The sequence below is a fragment of the Lagenorhynchus albirostris genome, chromosome 10 (assembly GCF_949774975.1).
Source record: "Lagenorhynchus albirostris chromosome 10, mLagAlb1.1, whole genome shotgun sequence".
Classification (NCBI taxonomy): Eukaryota; Metazoa; Chordata; class Mammalia; order Artiodactyla; family Delphinidae; genus Lagenorhynchus; species Lagenorhynchus albirostris.
The window spans coordinates 83,594,455-83,615,100 of record NC_083104.1 but is presented as its reverse complement, the minus strand read 5'-3'; the positions used below and the strand labels follow the sequence as shown (position 1 = coordinate 83,615,100).

Here is a 20,646-nt window from a genome sequence, read left to right as displayed (position 1 = left end):
CCCTGTTACTGCTTTTCATAGTGAGCAGGCATATTTCTTTTTCCTTTCTTCCAGGTAACAGAACCTCTATTGATTACCTTTATTCTGAGGGCTGTGATTTTCAGATGGGATAGCCAAGAGGTAAGTGTGGGAAAATGGGTAAAAGCCAGGGCCACGAGCCCTAGAGGGAGAGAGGCTGAAGAGCTGAGAGTGGGCCTCCAGGGAGGCCCTCATCCAGAGAAAGGGATTGGTGCTTGTGTGTGAGGATGAGGGGGTGGAGGCAACAGGACAATGCAAAGGCTAAAGACCTGAATTGGAAAATGTAAGGGAAGGAGACAACGTGAATGAAAAAACTTGCCAACTGCATGTTCTTAGGAGCTTACTGTGGTCAGAAAGGAGCAAAGGGCTCTTATCTCTCTTAGTCATCTCTGGGAATCTGTTCTAAGAGATTTTAAAAAAAGAGATGCGCCTTAAAGATTTATATGTAAAGCTGTGCATTACAGAATTATTTGCAATTACAAAAATCTGAACCAAGCTACATATACAAGAGTTGGAGAATAGATACAAACACACTGTCCAATCATAAAAGGGATTTTCATATAGTCATTAGGAATCATATTTTTAATAAAGAGTTTTTATTTCTAATTGTAACAAAACTGGATCGAATTTGGACATTTAAATTGTATCTACATTTTGCAGTTGTAGATCTTACTTATGATGAACCACTTTAAACATGAATGTTTGTGTTAATACCTGATTTTTTTTTTTTAGGAATAATTTCTACAAGTGGAATTTCTGGGTCAAATTATAATTTTGACAATTTTCAGGCATTTAGTATATATCTATGGCCAAAATACTTCCAGAAATAGTTATATTCCCATGAAGCAAAGTATATGATTACCATCACAGATTATTTAAATTTTATTCCTTCATATTTTTCTCCATTTTGAAGTTGTCTATAATCAGGAACAAAACCCAATAAATATCCTAAAAAAATTAGTGAAAATATATTCCTCACTCTGAGGACAGCACTGAAATTGTTACCTATATAATAATAATACTGTCCTCTCTCTAGCAGCTTAGGGAGTAGTTTTGAAGAGCAGAGGATATGGTGAAAGGCAGTCTTTTGTCTGAGAGTTGTCCGGGTTTCAGGCAGGCTCCAGGAAATACCCAGCAGCACAGATTTCTGCTCCCGGCTCCTCTTCAACCCACCCACCCGCCTCTGCGGGCCTTGTCTTCAAAGGCAGTTCCCGGTGCAGGTATCACGACAGCAGGTACTATGAATGCGGGCCTCATGCTGGTTTGTTTTGGGGGGATTGGTGTGAAGAGTTGGTATTTTATTTTTATTTATTTATTTATTGACATACAGTTGATTTACAGGAGTCGGTATTTTCTGAACAACTAATATGTTACAGTCACAATAATTATTTGTAACAATTTTTAATTGTTAAGTAAAACGTGAAAACTTTTAAAATTGAAAACATTCAAACAATTTTCAAAGTATAGGGGGCAAAGGACAAGTGTCTCTCACTCAATCTCTGATTTTCATTTTAGCATGTAGCCCTTCAGAACTCTTTTAAGGCGATCCCATAAAAATGTATATACAAATTTATAGCTTTGTTGTTGTTTTTTAATAGGATCATTAGTATTTTTCTGCAGTGTTCTTTTTGTTTAATATATCTTGATTATCTGAGTTAGTGACTGTAAATCACTCTTAACTGCCATATCGAATTCCCTCATACAGATGAGCCTTTATTTAACTAACCAGTCTCCTGTTAGTGGTTAGAGTGGCTGGTTAGGTTGTTTATCTTTTTTTTCCTTTTAAAAATAATGCTTCAGTGTCATCCTTACACATAATTCTCTCTGCACCCATGCAAGTGCTTTGTTGGACCAGATATCTGGAAGTGAAATTGCTGAGCCAATTATGTACGTTCTAAAGTTCCTTTAGAACTTTAAACAAGTTTCACAATGTTTTATGAGTAACTGAAGTTCAGATAGGTTTTGTCACATGATTGAGATCACAAAGCTCGTGAATCATAGGGCCATGACTTACTTCCCACGCCCTTTTTATTTCCAACACCTAACCTGTAGTGGGCCTGGCACACAGTGAGTGCTCAATAAACGTTTGTTGAATGAATGAAAACACACGGGTGAGACCTGGTCTTATTCCTAACTCTCCCATTCACTTGCCTTGGGATTAAGAAGTGGTAGGTTCATAGGAGTTCCCTGGCGGTCCAGTGGTTAGGTTTGGGCACTTTCACTGCCGTGGCCTGGATTCAGTCCCTGGTCGGGGAACTGAGATCCTGTAAACTGTGCAGCTTGGCCAAAATTAAAAAAAAGAAGTGGTAGGTTCAGCCTCTGGGTGACCCAGGGAATCTGCCAGGATCTTGACCAGAGTCTGATGGAAGAGTGATTTGAACTTGGTGATGGCCATGGGTTGGGGCCTAGAGGAGACGGCAGTGTTGCTCTGCAGACAGGCACCCTGAGTCATTTGTTGGCATACCATTCCATCTGACATTTTCAGAGAAGGAAAGAATACATGATGGGAGAAGGGAGGGGGCTACTTCTCGAGTTCTCAGTCCTGTCTTGGAGTAATCCACCTAGACCGACTCTCAGGGTCTCTACTATTTAGGGACGCAGCCAACTCTGGGGTGGCTGGGATGGAAGCCGAGTTAGAACTCCAGCTAGAATCAAGCCTGGCTAGTTGGCAAGGGCCACACACTTCCCTTAACACAAAAGTTCACAGTGATCCCACAGACCATGCCTAAAAGGAGGTAAAGGTGCTTTTCTGAGCCAAGATACATTTGGAAACATTGGTCTGGGACTGGGGAGTTGCAGGGCCCTGCCTCTGAGCTGGAAGAACGCCAGCACTGCATAGAGGTCTGAGCTGTGTTGGGCTGCTGTGTGCTTCTCGGTTGACATATTTGCCCCTTCTGTGCAAGTGCACATACATCTCCGCCCCTAAAAGGCACTTCTCTAGCAGTGCAAAGACCAAGGTAGGAAAATTATCCATTGCTGGTGAGCCCAGAGGCAGGCCATCTGCCGAGGAGCGTTGGTGAACACATGAGGAAAGGGAAGAAAGGAAAGGAATCACTTCCTTTCCAGAAATGTTTCTCCCCCAAAGAACAGGTGTTTCTCCCCCAAAGAACAATTTTTGGGGGGCCACGCATGGGATTAGCTCCCCAACCAGGGATCGAACCCAGCAGTGAAAGCGCAGAGTACTAACCACTGGACCACCAGGGAATTCCCAGAACAATTGTGAAAAGAGTGCGTTAAGGCACATCAAGTTGCAACACTTGCATGTCCAGGACAGGCTTGCTCCTTGAAACCACTTTATTGAAAAATAGGAACAAACACATTAATATAGGCGAGGCCCAGCGGGACCACAAGAGGCCAAGCTCTGCTCTCTAAGCCAGACCACAAGAGCACTGTCATTATGGAGAAAAACACTTATCCTCATAAATTCTCCACCTCCCCTCCTCTCCATCCATTAGTTGGATGACCACCAACTAATCTGATCATCTAAAGTGAACTAAAATGCTAGTGAGTATTGATGGTTTAATATGTAACTCCTCATCCATTCACTCATTCAACAAATATTTACTGAGGTTTCCATGTGAACCACCACCATGCTACAGGCTTCTTACACATCAGGAAACAAAACAGACCAATATCATTGTTTTGTGGAGCTTACATTCTAGCAGGTGGAGACACACGATAAATGTATGAAATGTTCAGTGGTGAAAATTCAATGGGAAAAAGAGAGCAGATTCAGGGGGGTGGGAGCAGTTTGCCATAATTCTGTGGTCAGAGAAGGTCCCATAGAGGAACTGACTTTAAAGCAAAGATTTGAAGGAGGCAAGAGAGTGAGCTTGTGAATATGCAGGGAAGAGGGTTCCAGGTAGAGGGAAGAGTTGAGGTCAACGTCCTCTGTCATGTCCTGGTCAAGGAGCGGCAGGAAGGGCAGTGTGGCCGGAGCAGAGACAGGGAGAGTACGGGAGATGAAATGAGGAGTGCAGGTCCTGGAGGACCATGCCAGCCACTGGAAGGACGTCAGCATCTGCTCTGAGTGAAATGGGAGCCACTGGAAAGTGCTGAGCAGAGGAGTGACAGGATGTGACTCAAGGAATGTTCTGGATGTTGTGTTGAGACTGTAGGGGATACAAGCAGAATCAGGGGACCCAGAGAGGAAGGTCCGGTATTAATCAGAGTGTGATGGTGGAGGCTTGGACCTGGCGTAGCTGGGGAAGTGCGGGCACGTGTAAAGATTCTGAACATGTTCAGACAGCAGAGCCAAGGATTTCCTGATGGGTTAGGGTTACTGTCTGTACACTTAACATACATACTTTTACGGGAGATTTCCCATACTGGAACGCAAAGGTGAAGAGACTCCCAAGCAGACATTTTGGCGGAGGAAGATCTTGGGTCATCACCCTAGTGATCCTGTGTTTCGCCCTGAGTTGGCCCTGTTGAGGTGAAGAATTCTGCGTGGAAACCTCAGAATTCCACGCAGAATTATCCATCTTCTTCCAGGCCGTATTTCTGCCTGACTCCTTGACTCTCTCTATTTGCAGCACAGATGAAAATGGCGCCGTCCCTAGACTTCCGTCTGCCCCACCTCCTTGTCTGTATCATCTTGGTCCAGCTGCTCACCTCTTGCTCAGGTAGGGAACGATGCTGCTTTTATGTATCGGAAGCAGACAATTACCTGTTAGCGCCCAGTCAGAACCTTTGACTGTTCATTCCTGGAAGTCCCATCACAAACTGAAAGTACACATGCCATTAAGACAAATGTCCTTCTGTCAGGATCCTGTTCCTCTCTAGGTTTTTCTGCCTGAGACACCCCCTTACCGTCATGGCCCCAACTCCCTCTCATGGAGTTTCCCCCTTTTGCTGACCAGCTCAGTTTGCTGTGATTGGACCCCCTGGGCCCATCCTGGCCATGGTGGGTGAAGACGCTGAGCTGCCCTGCCACCTGTTCCCGAAGATGAGCGCAGAGAACATGGAACTGACGTGGGTGAGATCCAGCCTCAGGCAGGTAGTTTTCATGTATGCACAAGGCAAGGAAGTAGAAGACAGACAGACAGCAGAGTATCGAGGGAGAACTGAGATTTTAAGAGATGGCATCACTGCAGGGAAGGCTGCTCTCCAAATTCACAGCGTCAGAGCCTCTGACAGTGGAAACTACCTGTGTTATTTCCAAGATGGCAACTTCTACGAAAAAGCCTTGGTGGAGCTGAAAGTTGCAGGTGAGCCTCCGGGTTTTGTTCTGAGCTCATTCCTCTGTGGGGCCTGGGGGCAGACACAGAGCTCATTCTCCAAATCCACCTCGCAGAGCTCCTGGTTGATCACCAGGTACTGCCTCCGCTGCCTTCCAACTTTGTTTATCTGAGGCCCTCGGGAAAGATGCAGGTCTTCCTCCAGGAAGACTCCCTCCTGTACCCTATCATATCAAGTAGAGAACTCCCTCCTGCTGGTGGCCAGGGTCTAAGCTGGAAAGTGGAAGGTCGGGGATGAGAAGGATAAGAAAACATCTCCTCAGAGATGGTGCGCAGTGGTTTGGGTTCAGCTGCATTCCCTGTGGCTTCTGGCGCCCCACCAGGTACACCCTGCTGTGAGCCCTGGGAGGCTGACCTGTAGGGACAGCGTCTGTACAGCAACTGTTCTCCAACCCGAGTTCCCAGGAACACCCCTGCAGTTGTACCAGTTGACTTTAATCCTTGTTGCAGGAGGGGGAGTCCATGCCACGTGGGAACTGGGGGTCTCAGGAAGAGACTGTTAGAGGAGACTTGGTACAGACTTTGGGCTTCTGTTAGGGGATTTGGGGCAGTGTTTATGGAAGTAGGCTTTGCTCTGGATTGGATGCTGTCAGGGAGGAGGGGAGTGTAATTCTGTGGGTGGGTATCTTCATAAATCTTACCCAGGAGGAAGACTAGAGTGAAGCTAAAGCTGGGACTGGTAAAGGAGCATCGTCATTCACGGCCAGGACAGGAGGATGTTTGGTCTTCGTTGTGTTTTGGACAGCGTTCGTGTTTTTCTCTATGTTCAGACATGATGGTTGTTGGCCTTGTTTTTGTCTTGACCCGTCACAGTGACAAAGGGCCCTTTGATGCTGACGTTCCATGAAATGGCTTGTGTTCCCCAGGAGAACACCAAGACCAGGCCCATGTCCAATGTCAAGGGTTGCATTTCTCTTTCTCAGAGCATTCCCTTGCACTGTGGCTTCTGGCTGAGTTTGGTCAATGGGGAGCCATAGCTGAAGATAGAGGAGGGGAGGAGGAGAGAAGTCCGGGTACTTATGCCCCTGGCTTTCTCCCTGCAGGGCCACCTTTAGCTGGCTGCGTGCTCTTCCCAAAGATCACAGCTCCTCTTATGAAAGTCCTCTCTACGTGACTCTCTCTTTTTAGGTCTTCAAAACGACTCTCTCCTTTTAGGTCTTCAAAACGGCTTCCTCTCCACCTCCCTTTGGGTTTAGGAGTGGGTGGTAACAGCTCTGTTGTTCCTGGCCCTGGGCTATTGCTCTGCCCCATATAGTTTTCTCCTCACTAATGACCACCCTTTTGTAAACAGCTTCTTAATGAAACCCTACTTTAATTATCTAACGTGGATGCGCCATACAGTTCCCGCTGAGACCCTCACTGATACTGGAGGCTCCCAAGAATTGAGGCTCATTTGTCCCTTCCACAGCTCTGGGTTCGGATCTTCACATTGAAATGAAGGGCCATGAGGATGGAGGGATCCACCTGGGGTGCACATCCACCGGCTGGTATCCCCAGCCCCAAATACAGTGGAGAGATGCCAAGGGCCAGAACATGCCAGCTGTGGCAACACCTCCAGCTACAGATGGAGCGGGCCTGTATGCAGTCACATCATCTCTAACGGTGAAAAGCAGCTCTGGAGAAGGGGTGTCCTGTATCATCAGAAATCCCCTCCTCAACCAGGAAAAGACAGCCCAGATTTCCATTGCAGGTCAGTACACTGCTTAGCCTCAGGTATACTGAGCTATGGCTATTGGAAGAAGAAAGATGTGAACACCTGGAACTAATATAATATTATAAGTCAATTATACTTCAATTTTTTTTTTTTTTTTTTTTTTCTGTACGCGGGCCTCTCACTGTTGTGGCCTCTCCCGTTGCGGAGCACAGGCTCCAGATGCGCAGGCTCAGCGGCCACGGCCCACGGGCCCAGCCGCTCCGCGGCATGTGGGATCCTCCCGGACCGGGGCACGAACCCGTGTCCCCTGCATCGGCAGGCGGACTCCCAACCCCTGCGCCACCAGGGAAGCCCAATATACTTCAATTTTTAAAATTCCATTAAATGCACCTTAAAAGAGGCATATGTAAAATTTAATCTGTAGAAAATTTTAAAAAATGACAATTTAAACATTAACCAATTGAAATGTAGCATAGCCATATTAAAAAGAGAAAAGTATAAAAATAAATAAAATGAAATAAAAATGAATTTTAAAAAGGAAAAAAAGAAAAGAAAAAAGGAAGACGTGTGATTCTCTGTGCTGAGTTTGCAGTGAAAACGAGGCACTGAGCAGGGTTCCAGAGGTGTCTTCTTGCTCCGGGGATGTTTTTTTTTCCCTGTTATAATGTCACAAGTATTTACTGAGCATTTCCTATGTGCCAGAGACTGTGACAGGCAATGGGAATTGGGGGAGAAGTGGTAAAGAGCAAATCCTTAAGCAAAGACAAATGACAAAATGAGGGCAGGGGGAATATGTACAACTCATAATTTAGAGAAAGCACTAATCTCCTTAAAATATGAAACAAACCAGTAGAAAAAAAGCAAAGGATATGAATTATTCATTCACAGAAAAGGAATGACCTATGAAAGTGTCCAACCTCACTCAATAGAGAAATGTATATTAAAACATTTTCCACTTGTGAGACTGGCAACAAGATAAAACAAAACAAAACAGTGCTGGTTGATAAAACATTCTGATGGTAGGATTGTGGGGAGACAGTCACTTAGACATTTTTTGGTATACATAATTTGATATATTTTTGGTATGAATTGGCACAATTGCTATTGGGGGCAATATAGCAATATATATCCAAACTACCTACTTATTGATCCAAAGTCCCACTTCTAGGAATTTATCTGACAGATATGCTTGCATGTGTAGAAAACTACCCATGTAAAAAGTTGTTTCTTATGGCATTAACTATAAGAGCAACAAGTTAGCGACTATGCAAATATCCATTAATGGGGAATTTTTATGCAATGGAATATTGCCCAGCTCTGAAAGGAAACACAGGCATTCTGCCTGTACTAATATGGAAAGATTTGCAAGATACAATGTGAACAGAACAAGCAAGACACAGAGCAGTTTATACAGAATGTTATCTTTGGAGTAAACAAGAAAAAATAAGAATACATTTATATTTTTAAATTTAATATACTCTTGCATAGCACTCACTATGTGTTTATAATGCTTTATAAACATTAATTTAATGCTTTAACCTTATGAGTTAGGTTTTATATTCTATTATTATTATTAATTTTATTATCACCCCCGTTTTACAGATGAGGACACCTGGAATAGAATGGTTAACTAATTAGTCCAAGGTCACACTGCTAGTCAGGTGGAGGAATCAGAATTTGAACCCAGGCCACCCCAGCTCCCAAGTGCACGTTCTTAGTCACCATACTAGGCTGATTAAATGAGTCTAATTAAAGGAGGCGGGCAGAGGAAGTGAAAAGGAGACTTGGGTGATGTTTTATGTTTTTTTAATTTGATATTTGAACCAAGTGAATATAACCTATTGTAAATTTTAATTAGAAAAAACTTGATTGCGACGCTCAAGTATCACATTTACATGTGAGAGGCAGACCTTTCGAGACAAGTAATGGTATTTGCTATTGCTATAACTACAAACCCTTACTAGGGTTTACTGCAGTCTTCCCTAAAGTTCTCTGAGAACTTAGGAAGAGGAAGATCATTTGACGGCAGGAGATAAACTCCATGAACCCTGTCCTGAGGGTGAAAGGCTAAGACTGGATCCCATTGCAGATCCCTTCTTCAGAAGGGCCCAGCTCTGGATCGCTGTCTTCGCGGGGACGCTGCCTGTCTGTCTGCTGCTCCTCGCAGGGGCTGGTTACTTCCTGTGCCTACAGAGGAAAGAAAAGGCGGCTCTATTCATGGAGAAAGAGAGAGCAGAAGAGGAAAAAGAAACAGCACGGGCAGAAAAAGAGCAGGAACAAAGAATAAAAGGTAACTGACCCCGAGAGGGAATCTAAGGCCTGTGCCTACAGGAGGGAGCCGGACTACCTCTCTGCATCCCCATCTTGTGCACCCAACCCGGCACTAGGTCATTTTTAAGGTTTATATTCTAGAGATCCTCCTCCTTCCATCCCCATAACAGTACTTTTTTTTTTTTTTCTGCTTCTTTTCCAGAGACACTCGAGTATGAACTCAGTAAGTTCTGATGCCCCCAGGGACCCAAGCTCATCTTCCTATCCCCCGCTGGGCCTCTTAATAACTCATCACCTTCTTCCATTGCAGAGTGGAGAAAGATCCAGTACATGGCTCGTGAGTGGCTCTGACATTTTCTCCAAATTCTCATCCAAGACTGTCTCTGCCTGAGTATTTTCCAGCCAGTTTCCTCAGCCACTAACTCTGCCCTGGGCTGAAGGAATGTTCCGGATCCTTTCTCCCAAGAAAAGAAATATGGGAGGCTGATTGGGGGGAAGTGGTTGTTGGGGAGAAAGGAGGAGAGAATCATGAGTGTTTTGTTTGGTTTTTTAATGGAGAAAGGGGCCTTCATTCCCCCTCCCTCCCGCCCCCGTAAGGAAGAGAGGGGAGGAGAGAGTTGAACGGCAGAGGGAGGAAGTAGGAAGGGTAGGTGGTCAAAAAGAAGGAGAGATGGGTGCAAAAGGAGGAGAAAGGAAATGACAGAGTTCAGTTGACGTGTCTGCCTTTCTTCCCTTGTAGGTGGGAAGAAGTCTCAGGCCTATCCTGGTGAGTGACCTGGATGTCCTCTGAGTTTCCTGGCTCATGTGTATAAGCATTCAAACCTTTTCCCTGCTGTGTGACGCCTTGGCATTCCCAGTAGGAATACTCGGATCTAACCAAGAGGCTCATTTTCTGTGGGGAATACCACCCCTGCTTTTCTGCAGCGTCAGAGAGGCCCTTCAGATACAGCATCTGGGCACTTTCAGCCACTCCCCACCCAGCTGGCATACAAGCACGCAGCCTACTATAGCCTGGCATGTCACCTGCAGCCCCAGCGTGATGAGGAAGTCCACCATTTTTGAGACCTTTTATGCCTAACCTGTCAGAGCTGTAGAGGAAGGAAGCTGGCTACTGGAAGAGACTGAAGGGACACAGAAAAGGCTTATTGAGGAGAATGGGTAAGGGAAAGATCAGAATTAATGACCTTTCCTTATTGTCCTTTCTTTCAGAGTGGAAGAAGGCCCTCTTCCAAGCTGGTGAGTGAATCACTATGTCCCCTAGGACAACAACCCGAGGGACCATATTCCCTTTTTCTTCTCCAAGTCTTGAGATTCTGGGACAAGTCCCCATGACTGGGAGAGTTCCGGGCAGATGACTTGAGGTCTCGATCTCAAGGCCGTGCCCATCTCCCATGCCCTGCCACTGAGAGCCCAGAGAACCAGGGAGAATTGCCCTCCTGGGCTTCCGTAGACCTTTATGGGAAGGAAGAGGCATCAGAGGTGGAGCTGAGGGGAAGGACAGGCAGAGCGAACTAATACTACAGGGAGAGCGAGGATGCAACGTGACCAAGGAGAGAGAGCAATGCTCAGAGATCTTGTCCTTTCCCAAGCTCCATATGCCACCTCCTGCCGCTGTGTGTCCTCAGGTCACTTGATGTTTTGAGCTTCACTCTCCTCAATTTTAGACGATGATTGTAATTCCTATTTATGTGAGTTGAGGTAAAGACTAAATGAGCTCATGAATGTGTATTTTGTCAAAAAAACAGCAAGAAAGAGATGGTATATTCAAAACAGGTGGTTGAAGAGGGTTTAAAGAAGGAACTATTTACAAAGGCAAAAAAGAGAGTAAAGGGAAACCGACAAAGGAACATTCTGTCCCCCAGGACTCACAACAGTGGGGAGCTGTCACCACCCCTGGGCCTGAAGAGATAGGGAGAGGGTGCAGCCCAGAGGAAGCTATAGCTCAAGGAGAGGGCTGCCTGAGAAGAGTCATCCTTTTGTTAGAGCATCACCATCTGAAGCTGGCAGGGAAGAAAGGGGGAAAAATAAATGTTGTGCCTCTCTTCTTTCTCCTTCCAGTCTTCAGCTAGTACCTCCCCTTGGCCAAATCCAGCAGGTGACCAGAGGCAAGAGAACCCAGTGACACTGTCCATAGAGGACAGATTCCCGGGGCCCAGAAGAGGGTGGAGCAAGATGGAGAGTGGGTCTGGGAGCACATAAAGCCCCCAACATGGCCCTTAGCACAGAAAAGGCCTGGCAGCTTTTATAAGATCAGGCCACTTCCTCCATGCCCAGCCCTGAGCCAAATACACAACATGTGTTGTCTTCCTACCCTAGAGATTAGTATTTTTATCCCCATTTTTCAGTTAAGAAAGTTGAGGCTTAAAGATATTATATAGCTTAAGTCTATGGGAAAAGAGAAAAGGAAAAGACATTCAGTTCATGAGCAGTAGTGCAAGGATTGAAATTTAAACCTATGTGCCTATGAAGCACAGGTGGGCAGAGTCATTTCGGGGAGGGAAACAGGAAAAAGGCAGAAGGAAAGAGCCAGCTCCAGGTGTCAGTTAAGAAGACCCTGACCCTCATCACCCTCCTCTTTCCCACTGAACTTAAGACCCCTGATGGCTTTCTTTTGGTATTGCTAAGGGGGTCACATTTAGGGCAGGTTGGGGACACCCAGCTCTGGACTTGGGCTTCTTCAACCAGACCCAGGCCTTGAGGGCTGAGGCTCTGAGATCTAGGAACAATGGCTGACCCATGACCCCATCCCCAAACTTTCTGCAGCGGATGTGATATTGGATCCGAACACAGCAAACCCCATCCTGCTTGTTTCTGATGACCAGAGGAGCTTGCAGCGAGCAGACAAACGACAGAATCTGCCAGACAACCCCAAGAGATTTGATTGGCATTACTGTGTGCTTGGCTGCAAGAGCTTCACGTCAGGGAGACACTACTGGGAGGTAGAGGTTGGGGACAGGAAAGAGTGGCACGTCGGGGTGTGCAGGGAGAACGTGGAGAGAAAACGTTGGATTAAAATGACACCCGAGAATGGCTTCTGGACTATGGGGCTGTCTGATGGGAATGACTATCGGGCTCTCACTGACCCCCGGACCAAACTGACAATTGCCAACCCTCCTCAAAAAGTGGGGATTTTCCTGGACTACGAGACTGGTGAGGTCTCCTTCTACAACGCCGCGGATGGATCGCATGTGTACACCTTCCCGCACACCTCCTTCTCTGGGCCTCTGTGGCCTGTTTTCAGGATTTTGACCTTGGAGCCCACTGCCTTGACCATTTGCCCAGCATTGACAGGAGTGGGGCGTTCCAGTGTTCCTGACCTAGAGCCTGACCTTTCTCTGGAGAGCCCCGTGGCCCTGGACTCAGCTGATGAGAATGGGGAGCCTCAGGCTGAAGTAACGTCCTTGCTTCTCCCTGTCCAGCCTGAAGCTGAGGGCCTCTTCCCTACCAGCAACAAATCACAACCGTAAAATACCAAAGACACACACTGTGTGAAGCACTTCACTAGTATTAATACAATTATTTATTCCATATGGACAGTTGAGTTTGATACTGCTTTATTGTCTCCTTTATATGGAGAAAGAAACCAGGGTGCAGAAAAGTGAATTCACTTCCCAAAGGTCACTCAGCTAGTAAATGACAGCTGTGATTTGAATATAAAACATTTACAGATGACGTAAGTGTACTGGGGGTTGTGTCAAAGCTTTAAATAAATGTTCTCCTTTAATCCTCACAGCAACCCTGTGATATAGCCTCATTGCGCAAGTGTGGAAACTGAGGTAGGGCCGAGTTAAGCGACTTATATAATTCATCAGTTTGTGCTGCCGGGGGATGTTTGGCCCCTGTCCCCCACCTCCACCCACCCTCTACCCGCTGGCCTGTTTTCCAGCCCGACTGCCCCTCTGGGGAAGGGACCATGTGCAGCCCTGAGTGTCCCTTCCCAGGGCCCCCCAGGGTAAGGATCACTGTAGGTGTCTATGGAGGCCACACCCCACTGGGTTCCTTCAAGGTCAACAGTCAGAGCCATAGGTCCAGCGCTTCGCTGGATTGGCTCTGCCGGGTGAGTTGGTCCAGAGAATGAATTCACAGTGACTGCATCACACAGGACTGCAAAGGGACTAAAGGCCAAAATCTTAACTACTAAAGGGCATGAGTACCACCACCGCCCCACCCCCTCTCCACCTCCCCACCCCCCCACCCCCACACCCCGGCCAATGTGATAAGTAATCCTGGAGCAGAAGCAGTCCTCCTAAGTTTAAGGTCTCTAGAAAGCCTAACTTAATACCTAAAGACTGCCTGTGGAACAAGAATTTGGGAGGAATGAAGCTAGATGAACTTTAGCAGTATTTTGATCACACTGTAGAGTCCATCTCCAGGAAAGGGATATTTCCACGCCTGATCAGTTACTGATGTTAACGAATGTTCCTTGCAGCTGACGGGTACCGGGCAGAAGTTACTCTTCATTATCATCACTATTTTGTTCACCAGTGTATTCCCTCTACCGCGCAGTTGCGGTCTTGCACACACCTGCGAACTTCCCTCGGGGAGGAATCAGAACCAAGACAGAACACCAATATCCAGTGCAAATCAAAAGTAGATTAGTGATAGGCGTTTATTAAGCACAAAAGCACAAACCGATCGGGGCCTCACCCAAAGAAGGGTGAGACCCCGAGTCTTGTACAGGTGTGGTTTTCAAATCCCAGGGTAACAGGATATTCGTTCTAATTTTGAACTATTGGGTCAGCCATCTGGAACCCAGTGTCTTCCTGTTCACATTATGCTGGGAAGCAAAGCTCAATTTCACAGCAGCCGAGTCAAGCGGTTAGCAATAAAAGCCGTTACAGTACAAACAGTTTTAAACCAAAACATTTCATCATTAATTCCAAGTATTACAATCGAAACTGTACGTTCTGGGACAGCGTGTCCCGTCACAGGGCGTGTGGTTGTCAAGTTACCTTTGTTAAATAAATGTGTTAATAATCTTCACTCTTCAACTGAGCATTTTCTAGATTTCAAGCCCCTACAGTTTACTCACCACAGTTTCACAATTTACCTCACTGCAACATTTTCACAAAGTCCTTATTGTATTAGTTTTCTATTGCTGCCATAATAAATTACCATAAATTTTGTGACCTAAAACAAAATAAATGTACTATCTCACAGCTTTGTAGGTCAGAAGTCCAACATGGGTCTCAGCGGACTAAAATCAAGGTGTCTGCAGGCTGCATTCCTTTCTGGAGGCTCTTGGGAAGAATCTGTTTCCTTGCTCATTCAGACTGTTGGCAGAATTTAGTTTCTTGCAGTTGTAGGACTGAGGCTGTCATTTCCTGCTGGCTGTCAGCTGAGGGCTATTGCCGGTTTCTGGAGGCTGCCACGTTCCTCAGCTCGTGGTCCTCTTCCTCCAGCTTCAAAGCAGTAATGGCAGATTGAATCCCTCTCAGCCTTTGAATCACCCTGTTTCTTCTTCCACTGAATCTCTTTGACTCTCCTGCCTTTTTCCACTTTTAAGAATTTATGTAATTAGATATGTCCAACCAGATAAGCCAGGATAATCTTCCTATGAATCCAGGATAATCTCTCTACATTAAGATCCATAACCTTAAGGTCTCTTTTGCCATGTAATGTGTCATAATCACAGGTTGTAAAGACTCTGGTGTGAACTCTTCAGGCTAGCACACGTAGTCACAGCCTCACTCACTCTGGAGGAGGCCTCTGTCCTGTATACACTAAGGGCCTCCATGATTGGAGATTCCCGTGAATCTCAATGAGTGACTCTTTGGAAATTTTATCTGTAGCCCTTTGTTCACTTACTAAACCCAGGTATACATGTCAGAGTGTCCTTTTGCAGAAAAGATAATTCTCACTGTTGATGATGTCTGGTGAACTTTCTACTGAATCCATCTCTTAGTTTGGGTTCCCCAAAAGCTGACTCTGAGTCAAGGACTCGGAGTCACGTTGTCTACTTGAGAACTGATCCCAGAAAACTCAAGTTCGAAAATAAATAAAAAGAGAAAAGCCAACTGAGAGAAAAATTACATAAAGGGTACATTAATCAGTTGGTTATCATGTGGGCAACTGGGCTCCATCCCACCCAAGACTAAGAAACATGTGAAGCTGTGAGATATGCTTATGCTTACGTCATCACACCCCCAACCCCAAACACTACACACACACACAGACTTCTACACACGGCAGGCCTCTCCTGGTGATTAGCAGCAACGCCAAAATCCTCGGGGAATCTCAAGGATTTTCAATAAAAAAAATGAAAAGTATCTCGCTTCTGAAGAAAGAAAAAGGAAAGTTTTTTAAAGGCTCCGTGCAGCTGTGCGTTTTTAAGTCCTAAGCTGTTTCTGTGTATTCTACCCAGTAACTGGTGAGAAAGCAGGTTCAGGGATGCCATTGGCTGGCTGACCCACGGCCTGCTCTAAATCATTCATTGGAGATCTTGTGACTTTGTGGTCCCCGAGTGGACCGGGTCCCAGGGACCGCAGCCCCCAGGCCGCGACTAACAGGAGGTGAAGAAAAGTTCCTTCTCCGCTTTCGGGAAGGTTTGGTCTGGTTGTGCCTGTGCCCATGGGCGGGTTTAGGGGGAAGACGGACAACCGGAAAATCATCATTTGAGCGTCAGAGGAGAAAAGAAAACGCAGAAGTTAATTCTAGAAGGTAAGAAAGGGAGGGGACGCGCTACCGCTCGGGGGTGGGGCGGGGAGTGGGGGGCGGTAGGCGGGAGGAACAGAACCTGATAAGGGGAAAGTCGGGGTCCCGGGTAGGGGATGCTTCCGGGGGCGGGGGTGAGAGGAGGGAGGCTCTCCACCCCTGGCTTGACTTGGTGCCGAGCCAGATTCGCGGCGAGGAGGAAGGGACGGGAGGGAGGATGGGTTTGGAAGAATATCAAGTGACGTCTGAAGAAACTCAACTCTGGCCGGAGAAGTGAGCCGAGGAGGGCGGAAAACTGTAGTCCCGATCGTTGTATTGTTGGCTTATTCCCTGGAATGTTTAATGAAGCCATCTATCGGTAAATACCTGAACCGGGAGAGGAAGGGGGCTGCCCAAGACAGCAGTTGGGGCGCTGATGATAACCAACACGGGTTACAGGAAAGTTTGACCTAGATCAGAACCGTAGTGCCGAGTCTCCCTGGCTGATTCTCCACGTCTCTCTAGGCTTCCCGTCCCTGCCTCTCGTGAGTGCTTATGGAGCGAGCTGCTTCTCTGCATTTCTCCCTGCCAGGCTCCCTTCTCTTCTTCCACCTCCTCAGCTTGTTTGCAGCGGTCTCAGGTAGGGGTGCATGCCACTAACTCCTATCAACTTCTCAGAAAGGAAAATCAGCACTTCACTCTGCAAAGAGGAAGGGTAAAGAAGGGCTGCAGTTGTGTTCGCTCACCTTTTCGTTCTGCACACGGTCTTCGAACGGATCCCAGCGCCCTCCATTTAGCAATCCAGTGAGAGCCACAAAAGGCGAGCTGCATATATAACTTAAAATTCTTAGTAGCTACGTTTAAAAAAGTAAAAAGAAACAGATCAAACAACCTTTCATAATCTATTTTAACTCCACATAACCAAAATATTATTATTTAAACTTTTAATTAATGTAAAATATGAACAGTGAGATACTTAACATTTTTTTCTAAATTTTCAAAATTGTGTGTATTGTACATTTACAGCACACTCCAATTGGGACTAGCTAGTGGCTATCATATTGGACAGCTCAAGTTTATAGTATACTCCAGGCACTGTGCTGGTTTGGGAAATAGAAAAAGATCTGTGTAAGCTCAGGGTCCATGGGGGGTATCAGGGTATGCTTCTCCATGTGTTGTTCAAGAAGCATTAGCATCCTCAATAGACACCCCTCCTACCCCTGCTAGGTGTCTGTTACTATCGACCAGCCACATCTCTTGGCCCCCAGAATCCTGAGCCCAGGAAGCCCCTTAGAAAGAACATGTCTGTGCCCTGGCATATCCACTTCTTTTCCCACCTTAGAGAGTTGATGGCTGGTGCCCTTGTCTGACTCTACCGCTTTGTTGAACAGTCCAATTTACTGTCCTGGGACCAGCTGATCCAATTCAGGCCATGGTGGGAGAAGACACCAAGTTACACTGCCACCTGTCACCTGAGAAAAACGCTGAGGGCATGGAGGTGCGGTGGTTCCGGACGCAGTTCTCCCCTGCAGTGTTCGTGTACAAGGGCCATCGAGAGAGGACGGAGGAGCAGATGGAGGAGTACAGGGGAAGAACAACCTTTGTGAGCGAAGCTATCAGCAAAGGGAGCGTGGGGCTGATCATACACAACGTCACAGCCCACGATAACGGCATCTACCGCTGTTATTTCCAAGAAGGCAGATCCTACGACGAGGCCATCATGTACCTGATAGTGGCAGGTACGACCTTCCATTTTGCTCCATTGCTTTTTCACAGCCTGACTCTTAGGGAAAGTTTTTCTCCTCACCTCAGGCCCCCTGCAGACCAGCAGATTTTTGCCTAGAATCCCCTTTAAACAGGGAGGGTGGCTTTCCCCTGCTCAAGGACCCAGTGAGTGGGTTTGCTCTGCTAAACGGTGGGCATCGACTCTTGAGACGCACACACGGAACTCAGCTGTCACCTTGAGTAGGGGCGAATGCTTAATCCCTACAAATTATTCTTATGCCTACTTGTGAGAGATCTCTAAGCATCTTCCTCAGTAACATGTTTTAGAATTAGACATCTTTATTGTGAAGTATTATACAGAAAAACTCATAGAACATTAATGTACAGATTACTGAATTATTATGAGCTATAACCCATGTAACCACTACTCATGTCAAGAACTAGAACACTGCCTTCTACTGACCGAGTTAGTTTGCTAGGGCTGCCATAACAAAAGGACCACAGACTGGGTGGCTTAAACAACAGAAATGTATTTTCTCACAGTTCTGGAGGCTGGAAGTCCAAGATCAAGCTGTCAGCAGGTTTGGTTTCTTCTGAGGCCTCTCTCCCTGGCCTGCAGATGGCCACCTTCTCACTGGGTCCTCATGTGGTCTTCCCTCTGTGTCTTCATGTGGCCTTTCCTCTGTGGGTCCACGTTCCTGGTGTCTTTCCCTGTGTGTCCTAATCTCCTCTTCTTATAAGGACACCAGTCAGATTGGATTAGGGCCCACCCTAACAGCCTCATTTTAACTTAATTACCTCTTCAAAGGCCCTCTCTCCAAATACATGCACATTCTAAGGGCCTAGAGGTTAGGGCTTCAACATACGAATTTTGCGGGGGCACAGTTCAGTCCACAACATGCCACTTCTCAAAATCCCCGACTTAAACAGGTTCCTAGGAAGAGACATGCTGTGTAATGAGAAATATACATCCTTAATAGGCACTATACATTTGTTTTCCAAAGTGTTTGTACCAATATACACTCTCACCGGTCATATATGATGCTCCATACCTTTTTCATTAAGTCCAAAGAGAAGTTTTTCACATGTGATTTCAATCTATTTTTTTCTTTTTCATAAGCTATTTTCCATGCGTGTGAGGATCAAACACCATCCTTGACCCTTTTTACCCTCCTTCCCTACTGTTTTCCTCAGCACCTCTCACCTTCTTACGTATATGCATTTTACGTATTTATCCAGATTATTATGGCTTTTCCACTAGAATGTAGCTTTCATAAGGGATTGTTTTCTATTTTTCTCCTGCTATATCCACACCTTTAGAACAGACCCTGGAGCATAACAGGTGCTCAACAAATATTATTGAAGGATTAAATGAATCTGCTCCATAAAGCTGTAAGTGGTCATCACATCGTGCCTGAGCTATCTCTATTCTAAGCCTGAGATCTGCTTTTTTTTAACCTTTTTCCATGAGCCTCTTACCAGTCCATGCTTTTAATCATCTTTGAAGTATGCATTAGTCAGGATTGTCAAGGTTATGCTCTGGTCACAAGCAGCCCTCAAATCTCAGTACGTTAAATCAACAAGGGTCTGTTTCTAACACATGAAATATATCCTTCCTGAGTCTGGTGGGGCTCTACTTCATACAGATCTGCCTGGAGCTTTGTGGTTCACCTGAGCAGAGGGAAAGAGAGCCCGGCAAATTACTCACTGGTTTGTAAAGCTTCTGCCTGAGCGGTGCTACATGTTATTTATACTCACATTTCATTGACCAAAGCAAGTCACATGGTTATGCCTAACTATACAGGAGAGGGAAGTACAAGCCTAACCATGGGCCCAGGTGAACTGAAAATTTTTGTAGACAGCACTAAAAAGTACTCTTTCAGGTTTTTGTTACTAGACGTTCTTTTAAAGCGTTAATAGTCCACACCACAATCAAAACCAGCAATTATTCACAACTATGTCTCCAGCATCTAGCAAATTGCTTGGCACCTAGCAGGTACTTAATAAGTAGTTGTAAAATGAAGGAGTGAAAAAGATGAATGGCTGATATCAAAATCAGAGTGGAAAAATTTACCCTTGCGCACCCCTCATTGCGGACATTCATAAATTCATTCCACAAATACTTAACAAGCATCTTATGTTCAAGTCACTGTTTCAGAAACTGAGGATAAATCAGTGAACAAAGTACATGAAGATCCCTACCCTCGTGGAACTCACATTCTGGAGGGTGCTCAGAGAAATAAATGAAATAATTAAACTGGATTTTATATCAGATGGCGATGAGTACTATAGAAAATAATAAAGCAGGGAAGAGATGGAAAGTTCTAGGAGGCAAGGAGGTAAGATAATTAGAAATAGAATGGTCAGGAAAAGCTTCACGGAAAAGATGGCGATCGAACAAAACGAGAATGAAGTGAGGAAGTGAGCCATGCACGTCTAGGGCTACTGAGAGCATCCAGTGTGAAGTCCCATCTAGCACAACACAGGGCATGTGGGCTCCTGATAGGGGACCATATAGTTTATCACTCAAACTGCACACTTTTGAGAGTGAGAGGAGGCACTGTCAATAATTGCACAGGGACAAGTGGAATCAACAAGGACTGCCCAGGAAACTACAGCATATATGGACATCTCATTTCTTGATAAACATTAAGTTTACCTTCTTTCCCTTTCCTCAAATACTAGTTGTCGTGTGAGTGACTGACATGTAAATTATATATTAAGCCTAGTGGTCCCGCAGAGAAAATGAGTGAGAATTCGGCCAGGCTTCAGGATAGAAGTGGCATTTAAACTGGGATTTCTATAAGTTTATTGGCTTTAAGGTATGACCTCACTTCCGGTGTCAGAGTATTATACTTTAAAAGAAATGTTTGAAGAACGGAAAAGCCTTTAAGACACACATAAATCAATGGCATTTCAGTCCACCAGACCAATGGAGGTTTGTGGACAGTGCGACCTGCCCAGTGGGCCTCAAACGTGACTGGCAGGAGATCCCATCTTCGTTACTCAGAAGGGCAGTTTTGTATCTGATTAATATAGAATATCATGGAAGAAGGGTTTCTCCACCCTTGTGTCCTGACTCTGTTCACAGCAGCACTACAGAGC

The 20,646-nt window shown here is 45.8% G+C and overlaps 2 protein-coding genes across 3 annotated transcripts; both read left to right on the top strand.

The window, feature by feature from the left end:
- LOC132527564 (butyrophilin subfamily 3 member A1-like) lies at window positions 1–12,915 on the top strand. 2 transcript variants are annotated; one of them, XM_060163450.1, is made up of 10 exons: window positions 1–120; window positions 4,554–4,643; window positions 4,881–5,228; window positions 6,667–6,948; window positions 9,002–9,202; window positions 9,386–9,406; window positions 9,494–9,520; window positions 9,923–9,949; window positions 10,393–10,419; window positions 11,947–12,915. In XM_060163450.1, the coding sequence occupies exons 2-10, from the start codon at window positions 4,559–4,561 to the stop codon at window positions 12,648–12,650; spliced, it is 1,722 nt and encodes a 573-aa protein (XP_060019433.1). In that variant the 5' UTR covers window positions 1–120; window positions 4,554–4,558; the 3' UTR covers window positions 12,651–12,915. The 2 variants fall into 2 exon arrangements, with proteins under 2 accessions (XP_060019433.1, XP_060019434.1); XM_060163451.1 differs by having other exon boundaries at window positions 59–120; window positions 4,559–4,643.
- A 2,715-nt stretch (window positions 12,916–15,630) lies between these two features.
- LOC132527593 (butyrophilin subfamily 2 member A2-like) lies at window positions 15,631–17,674 on the top strand. Its single transcript, XM_060163493.1, has 3 exons — window positions 15,631–15,843; window positions 16,342–16,456; window positions 17,208–17,674. Exons 2-3 carry the CDS (start codon window positions 16,372–16,374, stop codon window positions 17,657–17,659), a joined length of 537 nt encoding a protein of 178 aa, XP_060019476.1. The 5' UTR covers window positions 15,631–15,843; window positions 16,342–16,371; the 3' UTR covers window positions 17,660–17,674.
- Window positions 17,675–20,646: the final 2,972 nt, after the last annotated feature.

Coding starts and splice junctions, on each gene's coding strand:
- LOC132527564 (XM_060163450.1), top strand. CDS start 4,559: ATGAAAATGGCGCCGTCCCTAGACTTCCGTCTGCCCCACCTCCTTGTC. Junction 5,229..6,666: donor GGTGGAGCTGAAAGTTGCAG/GTGAGCCTCCGG, acceptor TCCCTTCCACAG/CTCTGGGTTCGGATCTTCAC. Junction 9,203..9,385: donor GCAGGAACAAAGAATAAAAG/GTAACTGACCCC, acceptor CTTCTTTTCCAG/AGACACTCGAGTATGAACTC.
- LOC132527593 (XM_060163493.1), top strand. CDS start 16,372: ATGGAGCGAGCTGCTTCTCTGCATTTCTCCCTGCCAGGCTCCCTTCTC. Junction 16,457..17,207: donor CTTGTTTGCAGCGGTCTCAG/GTAGGGGTGCAT, acceptor TTTGTTGAACAG/TCCAATTTACTGTCCTGGGA.